The sequence below is a fragment of the Agrilus planipennis genome, unplaced genomic scaffold, assembly GCF_000699045.2.
Source record: "Agrilus planipennis isolate EAB-ADULT unplaced genomic scaffold, Apla_2.0 scaffold93, whole genome shotgun sequence".
In the NCBI taxonomy this organism is placed as follows: Eukaryota; Metazoa; Arthropoda; class Insecta; order Coleoptera; family Buprestidae; genus Agrilus; species Agrilus planipennis.
In genome coordinates this window covers 23,978-36,008 of record NW_020438867.1, presented here as the reverse complement: position 1 = coordinate 36,008, position 12,031 = coordinate 23,978, and the positions used below count along the sequence as shown (strand labels likewise).

The 12,031-nt window shown below is 33.5% G+C and overlaps 6 protein-coding genes across 9 annotated transcripts in view; all 6 read right to left on the bottom strand.

Annotated features, from left to right (window-relative positions):
- The window catches only part of LOC108739684 (TBC domain-containing protein kinase-like protein), a 26,096-nt gene extending 14,258 nt beyond the window's left edge, over positions 1-11,838 (bottom strand). For both annotated transcript variants that reach the window (XM_025976111.1, XM_025976108.1), the window contains exon 1: positions 11,588-11,838. In XM_025976111.1, coding sequence (XP_025831896.1) covers positions 11,588-11,705 — 118 coding nt within the window. In that variant the 5' untranslated portion in view covers positions 11,706-11,838. The remainder of the gene's footprint in view (positions 1-11,587) is intronic.
- Positions 7-944, bottom strand: LOC108739703 (proteasome subunit alpha type-6-like). The gene has a single exon (XM_018473720.2). The coding sequence runs from the start codon at positions 841-843 to the stop codon at positions 103-105; it is 741 nt and encodes a 246-aa protein (XP_018329222.1). The 5' UTR covers positions 844-944; the 3' UTR covers positions 7-102.
- LOC112904915 (fumarate hydratase, mitochondrial-like) lies at positions 1,070-2,664 on the bottom strand. Its single transcript, XM_025976155.1, has one exon. It carries the CDS (start codon positions 2,518-2,520, stop codon positions 1,093-1,095), a length of 1,428 nt encoding a protein of 475 aa, XP_025831940.1. The 5' UTR covers positions 2,521-2,664; the 3' UTR covers positions 1,070-1,092.
- On the bottom strand, positions 2,704-4,383 carry LOC108739700 (fumarate hydratase, mitochondrial-like). Its single transcript, XM_018473717.2, has one exon. It carries the CDS (start codon positions 4,276-4,278, stop codon positions 2,833-2,835), a length of 1,446 nt encoding a protein of 481 aa, XP_018329219.1. The 5' UTR covers positions 4,279-4,383; the 3' UTR covers positions 2,704-2,832.
- On the bottom strand, positions 4,459-6,058 carry LOC108739701 (fumarate hydratase, mitochondrial-like). The gene has a single exon (XM_018473718.2). It carries the CDS (start codon positions 6,040-6,042, stop codon positions 4,633-4,635), a length of 1,410 nt encoding a protein of 469 aa, XP_018329220.1. The 5' UTR covers positions 6,043-6,058; the 3' UTR covers positions 4,459-4,632.
- On the bottom strand, positions 6,305-9,536 carry LOC108739698 (integrator complex subunit 10). Of its 3 annotated transcripts, none has more exons than XM_018473713.1 (14): positions 9,270-9,477; positions 9,152-9,219; positions 8,963-9,093; positions 8,782-8,897; positions 8,510-8,725; positions 8,302-8,411; positions 8,038-8,246; positions 7,809-7,985; positions 7,561-7,751; positions 7,336-7,506; positions 6,966-7,106; positions 6,783-6,877; positions 6,562-6,732; positions 6,305-6,397 (listed from the first exon to the last, which is right to left on the bottom strand). In XM_018473713.1, the coding sequence occupies exons 1-13, from the start codon at positions 9,408-9,410 to the stop codon at positions 6,573-6,575; spliced, it is 1,926 nt and encodes a 641-aa protein (XP_018329215.1). In that variant the 5' UTR covers positions 9,411-9,477; the 3' UTR covers positions 6,305-6,397; positions 6,562-6,572. The 3 variants fall into 3 exon arrangements, with proteins under 3 accessions (XP_018329215.1, XP_018329212.1, XP_018329216.1); XM_018473710.1 differs by having other exon boundaries at positions 6,966-7,118; positions 9,270-9,476; XM_018473714.1 differs by lacking the exon at positions 6,305-6,397 and having other exon boundaries at positions 6,678-6,732; positions 6,783-6,849; positions 6,966-7,118; positions 9,270-9,536.
- Positions 11,839-12,031: the final 193 nt, after the last annotated feature.

Here is a 12,031-nt window from a genome sequence, read left to right as displayed (position 1 = left end):
AATACTTGTATTTATTATATTTTATATGATGCAAATAAATGGATCCCAAACACAATACATGATAATCCAATTAAATTAGACAAAATATATGTTAAGAAAATTTTAATCTTTTTCTGCAATTGCTGTAAGATGCTTATCAATTTCAGTTTCTGTCAATTTCCTGAATTTGGGTTGATCCTTAGTAACTACCCCCACTTCAAGCTCACTAGGTTTGAAATCAACAGACAAAACTGTTGATAGACAGCTTATTGCTAGTTGAATGGCATCATCCTGTTTAAGTTCCTGCTTTTTTTTTAATTTTTTTTCCAAATAACTATTGGCCTCAGTTTGCTTTGCTCCTACACTGACACCTCTATAGCCACAATAGTATCCAGCTGGGTCAGTTTTATACACACAAGGGCCTTTCTCAGAATCATATCCAATTAAAATCATAGAGCATCCCAATGGACGCATTTCAGCATTCTGAGTGTATACTTGAGAAATATCAGCTATTCTTCTGCATAATGTGTCTACTGGCATTTCATATCCAAATTTGTACTTATATTGGGCAGCTTCATAACGGGCCCTTTGTACTTGGGACTTGCTGTCTGCTATCATCCCCGTCATTACACATCCTGCAGATTCGGTAATTTGGAACAAATGAGTAATAGTATTACCATCTATCAGCTTATCAGGTATCTTTCTTTGAGTTACACAAACCGCTGTATCAATCCCTTTGACGGCAACAGAAGTTAAACCAGCTTGATTAATGGCTTTAAAAGCATATTCCACTTGGTACAGTCGACCTTCTGGTGAAAAAATTGTAATATGACGATCAAAACCAGCACTACTGCCCCTAGCCATTTTCTTTTAGGCAACAAATACAAATCTTGCTTATAGAATGATTCTTCCCAAATGCTTGGAGCATGAAATAGGTTAGATCGCAATGATTTGTATTTTTAAACTGACACCTGTCATAATTAATAGTGGCTAAATTATCATTTACCTGCAGTAGATAAGTAACATCCTCCGAGGTTTTTAAAACTTTTTTAATACTTTACAAGTCATTATAATAAAACTGCTTATACATTCTTAATTACTTTAAACTAACAACTAACAGGTCGATTTCTTTTTATATACAGTTGGCCCCAACATATCTTCGGCTTTAACCCAGTTATTAAAATCCGACTCGGCAATTCCGGAAGCTTTTGCGGATTCCTTTAAAGTTGTTTTCTCACGGTGAGCCCTTAGAGCAATTTGAGCTGCTTTGTCATAACCGATATGAGGACTTAAAGCAGTAACCAACATTAAACTTTGACTAAGCAGAAACGCCACACGTTCTTTATCAGTTTCCATTCCATTTACGCAATTCAGAGCAAAACAATAGCAACCATCAGAGAGCAGTTTAATAGACCGTAAAACATTTGAAACCATCAAGGGTCTAAAAACGTTTAATTCAAAATGACCATTCGATCCGCCTATTGTAACAGCAACGTTGTTACCCATTACTTGAGCTGCGATCATTGTGAGCGCTTCACATTGGGTCGGATTAACTTTGCCGGGCATTATAGAACTTCCTGGCTCGTTTTCTGGAAGTATTAGCTCTCCTATTCCACATCGGGGACCAGAAGCTAAAAATCTAATGTCATTGGCTATTTTCATTAAAGAAGCTGCAATGACATTTAAAGCTCCAGAGACTTCGATCATAGTGTCACTTGCAGCTAGCGCTTCAAATTTATTAGGGGCGATTACAAAAGGAAGTCCTGTTAATTCAGCAATTTTTTTTGTGCATTTTTCATCAAAAGATACATACGTGTTAAGGCCGGTTCCAACAGCGGTTCCACCAATTGCGAGCTCGTATAAACGAGGCAAAGTATTTTGTATTCGATTTATTCCATACTCCAATTGCTTAACGTATCCACTCAGCTCTTGTCCCAAGGTCAAAGGAACAGCATCCTGAGTATGAGTACGTCCAACCTTTATAACAGACATAAACTTTTGGCTTTTCTCCTGTAAGCTGTTTTTTAATTTTTTTAAGTTCGGTAGAAGACTATGATTCAACTCGTGAGCAACTGCAATGTGCATAGCGGTTGGAAATGTATCATTACTGCTTTGACCTTTATTAACATGATCATTGGGGTGAACAGGGTTCTTCGAGCCTAACTTTCCACCCAATATTTCAATTGCACGATTACCTATCACTTCGTTTACGTTCATATTCGTTTGAGTGCCGGAGCCAGTTTGCCAAATTCCAAGAGGGAAATGTTCACAATAAAGGTTTCCAGAAATAACATCGTCAGCAGTTTTTGAAATGGCAGATGCGATTTTCCGATCCAGACCAAAATCTACGTTCACCTCTGCTGCAGCCTTTTTCAATACACCCATAGCTACAATAACACTAAAGGGCATTCTTTCAAATTCGTCCCCTATAGGAAAATTCTTCAGACAACGTGCTGTTTGAGCTCCATACAATTTGCCATTTGGAACTTCTATTTCACCAAGGGCATCATATTCCACTCTAACGCTTTCCATATTGAACATTACTTAACAACACAATTGCCTAATTAACACGTTTACAATTATTATATGTATCAGTTGAATGGAATATCAAATTTGACATTAATATATATTCCATTTGTTGCTGGATTTAATAGTAATATACGTATAGTAAATATCAAAAATCAAAGTTTGTATTGTACGGCGGTCTTTAATTTTCCGAAAGAAGCTTAGATAAATTATAAAAATACATTTATACATTTTTTTCTATTTTAAAGTAAATTACTGGCTGTAGAGTTGCTATAAATTAGGTGACTATATTTTTACTTGAAATTAAGAACCACATTTTCGATATATCTAGCGAGAATTTATGCATGAACCTCCTTTGGGCTTGTAAGGTTGTGGTTGAATCATTAGCTCTGGTTTAACCCACTCATCAAATTGCTGCTTTGAGATTCCCATTTTCTCTGCTGCTTCCCTTAATGTCAATCCTTCATGATGGGCATATAAAGCAATTTTTGATGATCGATCGTATCCTATATGCGGGTTCAATGCAGTAACTAGCATCAAGCAATTCGTTAAATGTTTTTCGATAGTTGGAATATTCGCTTTAATACCATCAATACAAAACTTTGCAGTACACAAGCAGCTGTCTCCCAATAGCCTTACGGACTGTAATACGTTGGAAACGATCATGATTCTAAAGACATTTAATTCAAAGTGGCCATTTGAGCATGCTATTGTAATGGCAACATGATTTCCCATTACTTGGGCGCAAACAGCTCCCATTGAATCACAATGAGTGGGATTTATCTTCCCGGGCATTATGGAACTTCCCGGTTCGTTTTCTGGAAGAGATATTTCGCCAATGCCACATCGAGGTCCTGATGACATAAACCTAATATCGTTCGAAATCTTTGTAAGCGATGTTGCTACATGATTAAGAACCCCTGAAATCAAAACCATACAATCCGAAGCAGCCGTAGCTTCGAATTTGTTAGGAGTGACTTGGAATGGTAATCCGGTAAATTCTGCTATTTTAGCTACACATTTCTTGTCGAAATTTTGATACTGATTAATACCAGTACCAATAGCAGTACCTCCGATGTTGAGCAAATAAAGACGTGGAAGAGCCGCTTTAATTTGGTTTATCCCTGTATTAAGCTGTTCAACATATCCGCTAAATTCTTGACCTAAGGTTAGTGGGACAGCGTCCTGTACGTGTGTACGTCCCACTTTAATTATCTTGCTAAACTCTTCAGCTTTAGCATTTAAACTGGATTTTATTTTATTAAGACTTGGAAGCAACGATTTGTTAATCTCGTGGGCGACTGCAATATTCATTGAGGACGGTATAATGTCGTTTGTGCTTTGTCCCATATTAACATGATCAAGTGGATGAACTGGTGTTTTGGTACCTACTTTTCCACCTAAAATTTCAATTGCTCGGTTACAAATGACTTCATTGGCGTTCATATTGGATGCAGTTCCAGCTCCAGACTGCCATATAGGAACTGGAAAATGATCAGCATAGAGTTCCCCTGAAATAACTTCATCACAAGCTTGGGAAATTGCCCTAGCAATAGAAGGATCAAGTCCGAATTCTGCATTTACTTCGGCACAAGCCTTTTTAACAACTGCAATGGCAATAACAAGGGCAAAAGGCTGTCTTTCAAATTCACCACCGATTGGGAAAAAAATTAAACATCGTTGAGTTTGCACCCCATAAAGCTTATCAGCTGGGACTTGAAGTTCTCCAAGGGAGTCACTTTCCACTCTATATTGCGCACTTGAATTACACATTTTGCCTTTTATTATTCCAGTTGTTTCACAAAAATACAAAATTATACAACACTCGGAGGATGTTAGTTTTAAAAATTTTCGTTCGTTGAACAAAAAATGATTTGACAATTATTTTTTCTTTTGTTTTTATTTTCTATGAAAAATAAATTAAACTGTATACATCTTAAATTACCGATTTTAACAGTTGACTATAGGTACGTTAAGCGATTTTGATATTATCCTTTATGGACATCTAACTAAATAATTATTGCTTATCGTTGGAATTGTCAATAAACTAAGTATAAAACGTTTATATCGTAGAATCACCCGCTACAGAATGCCGTATCAATCGTTAAGTTTCCTCGATGATACACTTTATTTTTTCTTGTAATCAGCTGGCCCCAACATGTTTTCAGGTTTAACCCAGCTATCGAAATCGGATTCAGTAACTCCAGAAATTTTTGCGGACTCCTTTAGCGTCATTCTGTCGTGGTGAGCTTTCAGAGCAATTTGAGCTGCTTTGTCATAACCAATATGCGGACTTAACGCGGTAACTAACATAAGACTTTGATTAAGCAAAAATGCCACACGTTCCTCATCGGCTTCCATTCCATCTATGCAATTGGTGGTAAAGCAATTGGAACCATCAGCCAGTAGTCTAATAGATCGAAGTACATTTGAAACCATCAATGGTCTAAAAACGTTTAATTCAAAATGACCATTCGATCCGCCTATTGTAACAGCAACGTTGTTACCCATTACTTGAGCTGCGATCATTGTGAGCGCTTCACATTGGGTCGGATTAATTTTGCCGGGCATTATAGAACTTCCTGGCTCGTTTTCTGGAAGTATTAGCTCTCCTATTCCACATCGGGGACCAGATGCTAGAAACCTAATGTCATTAGCTATCTTCATCAAAGAAGCGGCAACGACATTTAAGGCTCCAGAAATTTCTATCATGGAATCACTCGTAGCTAATGCTTCGAATTTATTTGGAGCTGTCACGAAAGGAAGATTAGTTAATTCTGCAATTTTTTTTGCGCATTTTTCATCAAAAGAAACGTAGGTGTTTAGGCCTGTTCCAACGGCGGTTCCACCAATCGCCAGCTCGTACAAACGAGGCAAAGTATTTTGTATTCGATTTATTCCATATTCCAGTTGCTTAACGTAAGCACTCAGTTCTTGGCCCAGGGTTAAGGGAACGGCGTCTTGAGTGTGAGTGCGCCCGACTTTTATAATTGGCATAAACTTTTGACTTTTTTCATGTAGGCTATTTTTTAACTTTTTCAAGTTCGGTAGAAGACTATTATTTAACTCAAGGGCAACTGCAATATGCATGGCTGTAGGAAATGTGTCATTACTGCTTTGACCTTTATTAACGTGATCATTGGGGTGAACAGGGTTCTTCGAGCCTAATATTCCACCCATCATTTCAATTGCACGATTGCTTATCACTTCATTGACATTCATATTGGTTTGTGTTCCGGATCCAGTTTGCCAAATACCAAGAGGGAAATGGTCATGGTAGAGGTTTCCTGAAATAACTTCGTCTGCTGCATTTGAAATAGCGGACGCAATTTTCCTATCAAGTCCGAAATCCAAGTTTACTTGTGCTGCAGCTTTTTTTAACACACCCATCGCCACAATAACGCTAAGGGGCATTCGTTCATACTGATCACCAATAGGAAAATTTTTAAGACAACGTGCTGTTTGAGCTCCATATAATTTACTGTTAGGCACTTCTATTTCTCCAAGAGCATCTTTTTCCATCCTTACGTCTGCCATTTTACTGTACAATCACTTTTACAATTTTGTATAAAAACACAACACCTTTTAATTATCAAATGTGACATTAATAAGTTAAATTAAGCTTCTTCCACTTGTTACTGGATTTTACATAACTACTTACATGTAGACATTAAGGAGAGCGCTATTCTTGTCAATTTTTGGAGGTATATTACAAATATATTACTTACACATTAATAATTACTAATTGCACTTGAAATACCTCATTTGAAATGTATAACAATAAATGCATTCGAACCATTTTCTTTTCCTTTGATGTCCATTGTGCACAAGGTATTGCAAAAAATGGAGGTTTATAGTACCATTTCAAGTAAAAAAATATGTATTTGCGATTCTGGAAAAGATATATAGTATAATACTTCATATTTTATTTTTACGAAAGAAATATGCCATAAAGTAATACGTTAGATTATACAATTATTTGGCGTTATATTTAAAATCATTCAAAATTTACGAATACCTTTATAAAAAAAATAATAGAAAACTCATGTAACTTACACTCCACTTCTTTACATTAAAAACTGTTGGATATGACCTCGTTGTTGGGTAATGAATTTAATCAGAAGTTGGTCGAGACGATCATTATTTCGCGATATTTGCCTCTTTATCGTTTGTTTTATTTCTTCTTTAACACCTTTGTCAGCTCCCCGTGTACCAATTCTTCTTTGCCTGAAATTATCTCCTGGAGAAACATAAAATATTAATAACAAAATATTTACCCTAAGTGAGGAAGAATATCAAGGGTTACACCACCACCCCGTTCTGACCACAGGTACGACAGTTCTTCTAAAATGTCTATATTAATAATATAAGTCTAAAAATATAAACAAAAATAAATATAAAATTTATATACCTAGTATATGTAATAAAAATACATCTTTTGAAATTAGAAAATTACTTACTTGAAATAACATATAAGAGAAAGAACCTCTTTGCTGAATTTGGTTCATTAAAAATGGCAAGAAATCTTCTTCCAAAGGCCAGTCCAACTGAATTAAAACTAAGAGGTTTCCAATCACAAGATCATTATAAATAAGTGTGTGCTGAAATTTTTCCTTTGAATAACAATTCTAAATTAATATTAAATCGTTACGGAAAGAAATAAAATAAAAAGCAAACATTCTAAAAAGAAAATGAAAAATAATATTCTTATTTGAAGAAAAATATCCGTCTTGACTATAACTGAATGAGTCTTTTACACATACATGTTGTTTAATTGTTTTATGTATGTCTGAACAATTGTTTCAAGAAAAAGTGTTTTAAAATACACACCTTAATACATCTAATTAGTAATTTCACACAGAACTGCAATACCCCATTTAATGTAAGTGGTAAGTAGTGCAAGTGCCTTTGATTGCCACCAATAACAAGTTGTGTACTTAGAGATCCTAAATTACCCGAATTTAGTAATTGAACTGCGGCAAGAATGTGTTCAAAACAGTTCTAAAACATGCTTAATATTACAAATAAAAAACTTGAAACATAGAGCGTCAGTACCCCATAGCTCTTTTTAAGATAAAATAAATTAGCTAATCTAATATGTCTTGATAATGTTAAATCTGGAATGCCAGAAGGAGGTTGAAGTTGTGCTACAGCCTCGTCATAACATTTTTTATATAAGGCATAATCTATTAAGTAATCTTCCAATATGGAATCTAGCTTGAGATGATTGTGCAACTTTATATACTCTAAAAAATGATAAATAAATATAATTGTATGCTTTTCAATTAAAAAAGAAAGACAACCTCGAGTAAAAATTTCAGAGGAATGAAGTAAATCCCAACAATTTGAAGCCATTAAAAAATTATTGGCAATATTTTTATTTTCATTCTTGTCAACTGTAATAATAGGCGTCGATGATTCTGAGTCGGTTCTTCTACGTTTAGATTTAGGTTCCAAAGAAGGATTAGATAAAGAAGTATCTAAAAGACAACCAAAAAAATATCAAAAATATATTTTCACGAAGTATTTTACCTGTAAATGCTTCAATAAGAACAAAAGAAGTCTGAACTTGTCCAGGCGAAGCATCAGGTGATAAACTTGATTTGTAATCATCTAAACAGTAAAGAAAAAAAATTGTTGAACAATATAAGAGTTGTTTCATGTGTACATGATCATCCACAGACAGAATTTTATGTGTCTGGCAGAAAGTTAGAATTTTTTGCCAATAATTTTCCTTAGACCTAAAATGTGCTTGCTATTAATAACAATATTTTTAAACAAATCCTAAATAATAACCAATTATTTTTAAAATTTGTTAAGTATGTTTCCCATCCTAGGTGTTTTCCGATAATTTCCAATAAATCAAATAACCTTTGCCAGGGTTTATCAATTTTTGTCTCAGTATCCTAAAACGACAACTACTTTTACCTTGTAATTTAAACTTAATACATCTTACAAAATTAAACTTGTCATGGTACACTAAATATGAAATAATAATGTTTACCTTAATATTAGTTTTGTTATAAATATAACAAAGATAATATTCTGTTCCTTTGTGCAATAATTTGAAAAGCAACTTAGATGAGAGTTCACAAGAAACATTTTCACTTGCTAATAAAGGAACTAAATCACAAATCAGCAACTTTCTATAAATGTTTACTGGCTGATTATTAGCATGGCTATGTTTCTCAGCACTAAGGAGAGTGTCTACCAATCTAGGCTGAAAGGTATGTAAAAAATTATAAGGAAACATTGATTTAATATTAGCAATCATACACCATGAGAAGGAATTGTCATCGGAAATCGTTGAAGTAATAGTAGTAGTAACTTGCAATGTTCTATAGCATCTTCACATCGATCAGCAGTTAACAGCAGCAGTTTGTGTTGAACATCTAGAAAGATATTCTCTCATTATGTCATTACAAACATTTTCAAAAAAAAAATAATGGGCAAGTACCTGTCGAAATATGTCTGAACATATCACACAAAAATTGATTGACAACATCATTGGCATCATTTTCTGAACGTAAAGCTGCTATCACAGTTTCAACTTCCTTCCAAAACTTCTCTTCTTGAAAGTTTTCCAATCTACAATTACACAATTGGGAATGTCTTAGGGTGTACTTTAAAATGAGAAAGTACTCACAAATAACTGAAACATTTTGCAGCTTCTTTAACGTTTTTGGCTTCTTTCTCCATTTTATAAGCTTCAAACTAAAACGGATCCTATCAGAAACAGAAATTCTTTTCAAATTGATACATACATGTACAGTAAAATTATTAGGGTAAAGCGTCTTTGCAGTTATCATCCAAGCCTTTGCAGCATAAGGATCGGTCTGTAATGCATTTTTGGCCCTTAACACTACATATTCTTCATCAGCTGCATTATAAATTTCAGTTTTCATTCTGAAATTTAAATATTTTAAGTTCACAATTTAAAAAATATCTTGCATAACCTATAAATCTATTGAATTATACACAAAACTTCAAAAACAGGAATGCTTTCATATACTGAAATTAGATGTCGCACTGATAACACCTTATACGAGAGTTAAAGAAGAAGTTTTGACCGCACTACATGGTATATACCAAAAGTTTTTGTAGTTGAATAAAATGTACATGGAATACTGGGTTAATACATATATTGAAATTCATTTAATAAACAGTAGAAATAAAAGAAACACTAATTAAGANATATTAATAAAATTTAAAATGCTTTATAAACCTGTCTATCTGTAGGTGTAGGGGTAGTTTTATCAATTTTAGCATATTCTTTTTCATAATCGCCCTTTACATGAAGTAGAGCCGCCCAAATATTGCCCCTTAAAAGGGGAGGGATGTCCTTTTCACTTTCTTTTATTATTAAATTTCTAGTGAACGGATAACCCTGCAAAATGTTCATTATATAAAACAAAAATTAAAAAAGAAACGAAATACTCACATGTAACAGTCTTCTCATTAAAATTGTCCTGTGAAATTGGTATTCAGGGTCCTTTTCTCTTATAACTAAAGGTAAATTGGACGCATCATACTGTGGAGGCTCAGACTTTTTAATTATATCAGAATTTATATGAATAAGAGGGTAATAACTACTAAGTGGAATGTGACTAAATCTTCTATACAGAGTGTCAAGTGGCATTAAAACAACTTTAGGATCATACAGTAAGTTAAAATTGCGCTCTAATCCCAGTATATTTCCATCCATCAATACTGCCCTAAAAGTTTTCTGGTAATTGTATTTTTCTTTATTTACTTCACCTTTTTTTTAATGTAACATTTACTTAGGAAGAGATAAAATGGGCGGTGAAGTCCGTATAAGTCCCTGTTTCTTAAGTTCCAGTAAAACATCTCCACCCGCCAATTGCCACCAGTGGTAAAATTCCATTATAGTAAAGTTTTGAAACGGTTTACATACTTTACTTTTAGTTTTCATAGGAGAAGGAGCAATATTATTAAAAATTTCACGTTTTAACAAATCTTGTACTGATGGTCTGTTACTTGGATAAACGGTGAGGCAGCTATTTATAAGATCCTTTAAATCTGCTGGCAATTCCTAAAATAAAAAGGGTTAAGTAATTATAACTTATTTCTTATTTAAAGAAGACTATCGACTAGTTTTTTGTTAAATTTTGGGCACTTATACTACACACCCAGGCCTTTTCCTTCAAAAAAATGTTGTCATAGCAGTTAAGTTATTTGTAAAACTTACCACATGATTATGTTTACACAATTCTATTTATTACATCTTATTCAAATATACTATGAATTACTTGTTATATAGACGCATCAATATACCATATAAAAAGTTAAGTTTTAGAATACATGAGAAATACTTATTATTGGTTTTATCTTACACTGTATTTTTCATAACAATTGTGTTCTCTTGTGATACGTTCAAAAACACTACCATTTGCAGTCAATAAGCTCATTATCTTCCTTATTATTTGACCTAGTTTCAGAGAGTTCCACAGTGGTTTATTGATGACTAATTCAGCCAAAATAATTCCCAAGGACCAGATGTCTCCCTTAGGATGTGAATAAGTGCTACTTGGTTTGCTAAGATACACCTCTGGAGCTGTGTATAGTACAGACCTAAAATGAAATTCCAAAAATTTTATAAATTCGAAAATGTTTCTTGCATTAAGACAAGGAATAAAATTAACAAGTACATACATTACTGGGAAGGCAACATACTGTCCATTCCCTGTCATGTAATAAAGTCCATAGTTAAAAACTTTAATATTATTGTCTTCCATTAACAGGACATTTTCTGTGCTTAAATTTCGATTAACGATGTTTCTCTTTTGTAATTCCTCAAGTCCTTTCAAAATTTGGTAGGCAATCTTTTTTATATTATCCACATTTAAATTATCAGTATTTAAACATGCAGTTAATGGTTTTCCACAGTACTGAGACACTACAACTGTTCTCTCTAACAAAAAACAATCATTTAATAAGAGGGATCACTTTAAATACTGTTACATTATACCATGTTTGCCTCTTATAATGTCAATGTACTGGCAAAGGTATGGATTTTCTATAGTTTTTAGCAGTTGAGCTCTGCCATAGACTGTTATTGAATTTGGAGTTAGAGGTAATCCGTTACTCCCACAGGTATCTCCTTTGTGTTGCTTAGCAAAAAATGTAATTGCTCCAAACTGAAATTGTGGATTGTGTAATAAGCTTTTCTGGATATCCATTTCATTTGGTAGTAACTGAAAAAATAATGAAGTATTACACTAATAACATTAACATTTTTAGTTTCCTAGAGTTGTGGTTATGTACACATTTAAATTAACAATGTTTGTTATACAGGGTGTTTTAGTACACCTAACATTAACTTGAAACTTGACATTCTATTAAATAAATAAATAAATTATTGTTAATAAAGTATTAGACAATCTTTATTTCATATAAAAAACACAGTTACAGAACAGCTACTCTTTTTTTAAATAAGAGTTTCACATTTTGTTTTACTGTATAATACAAAATGAGATTTTTTAAAATACTTGTATTTATTATATTT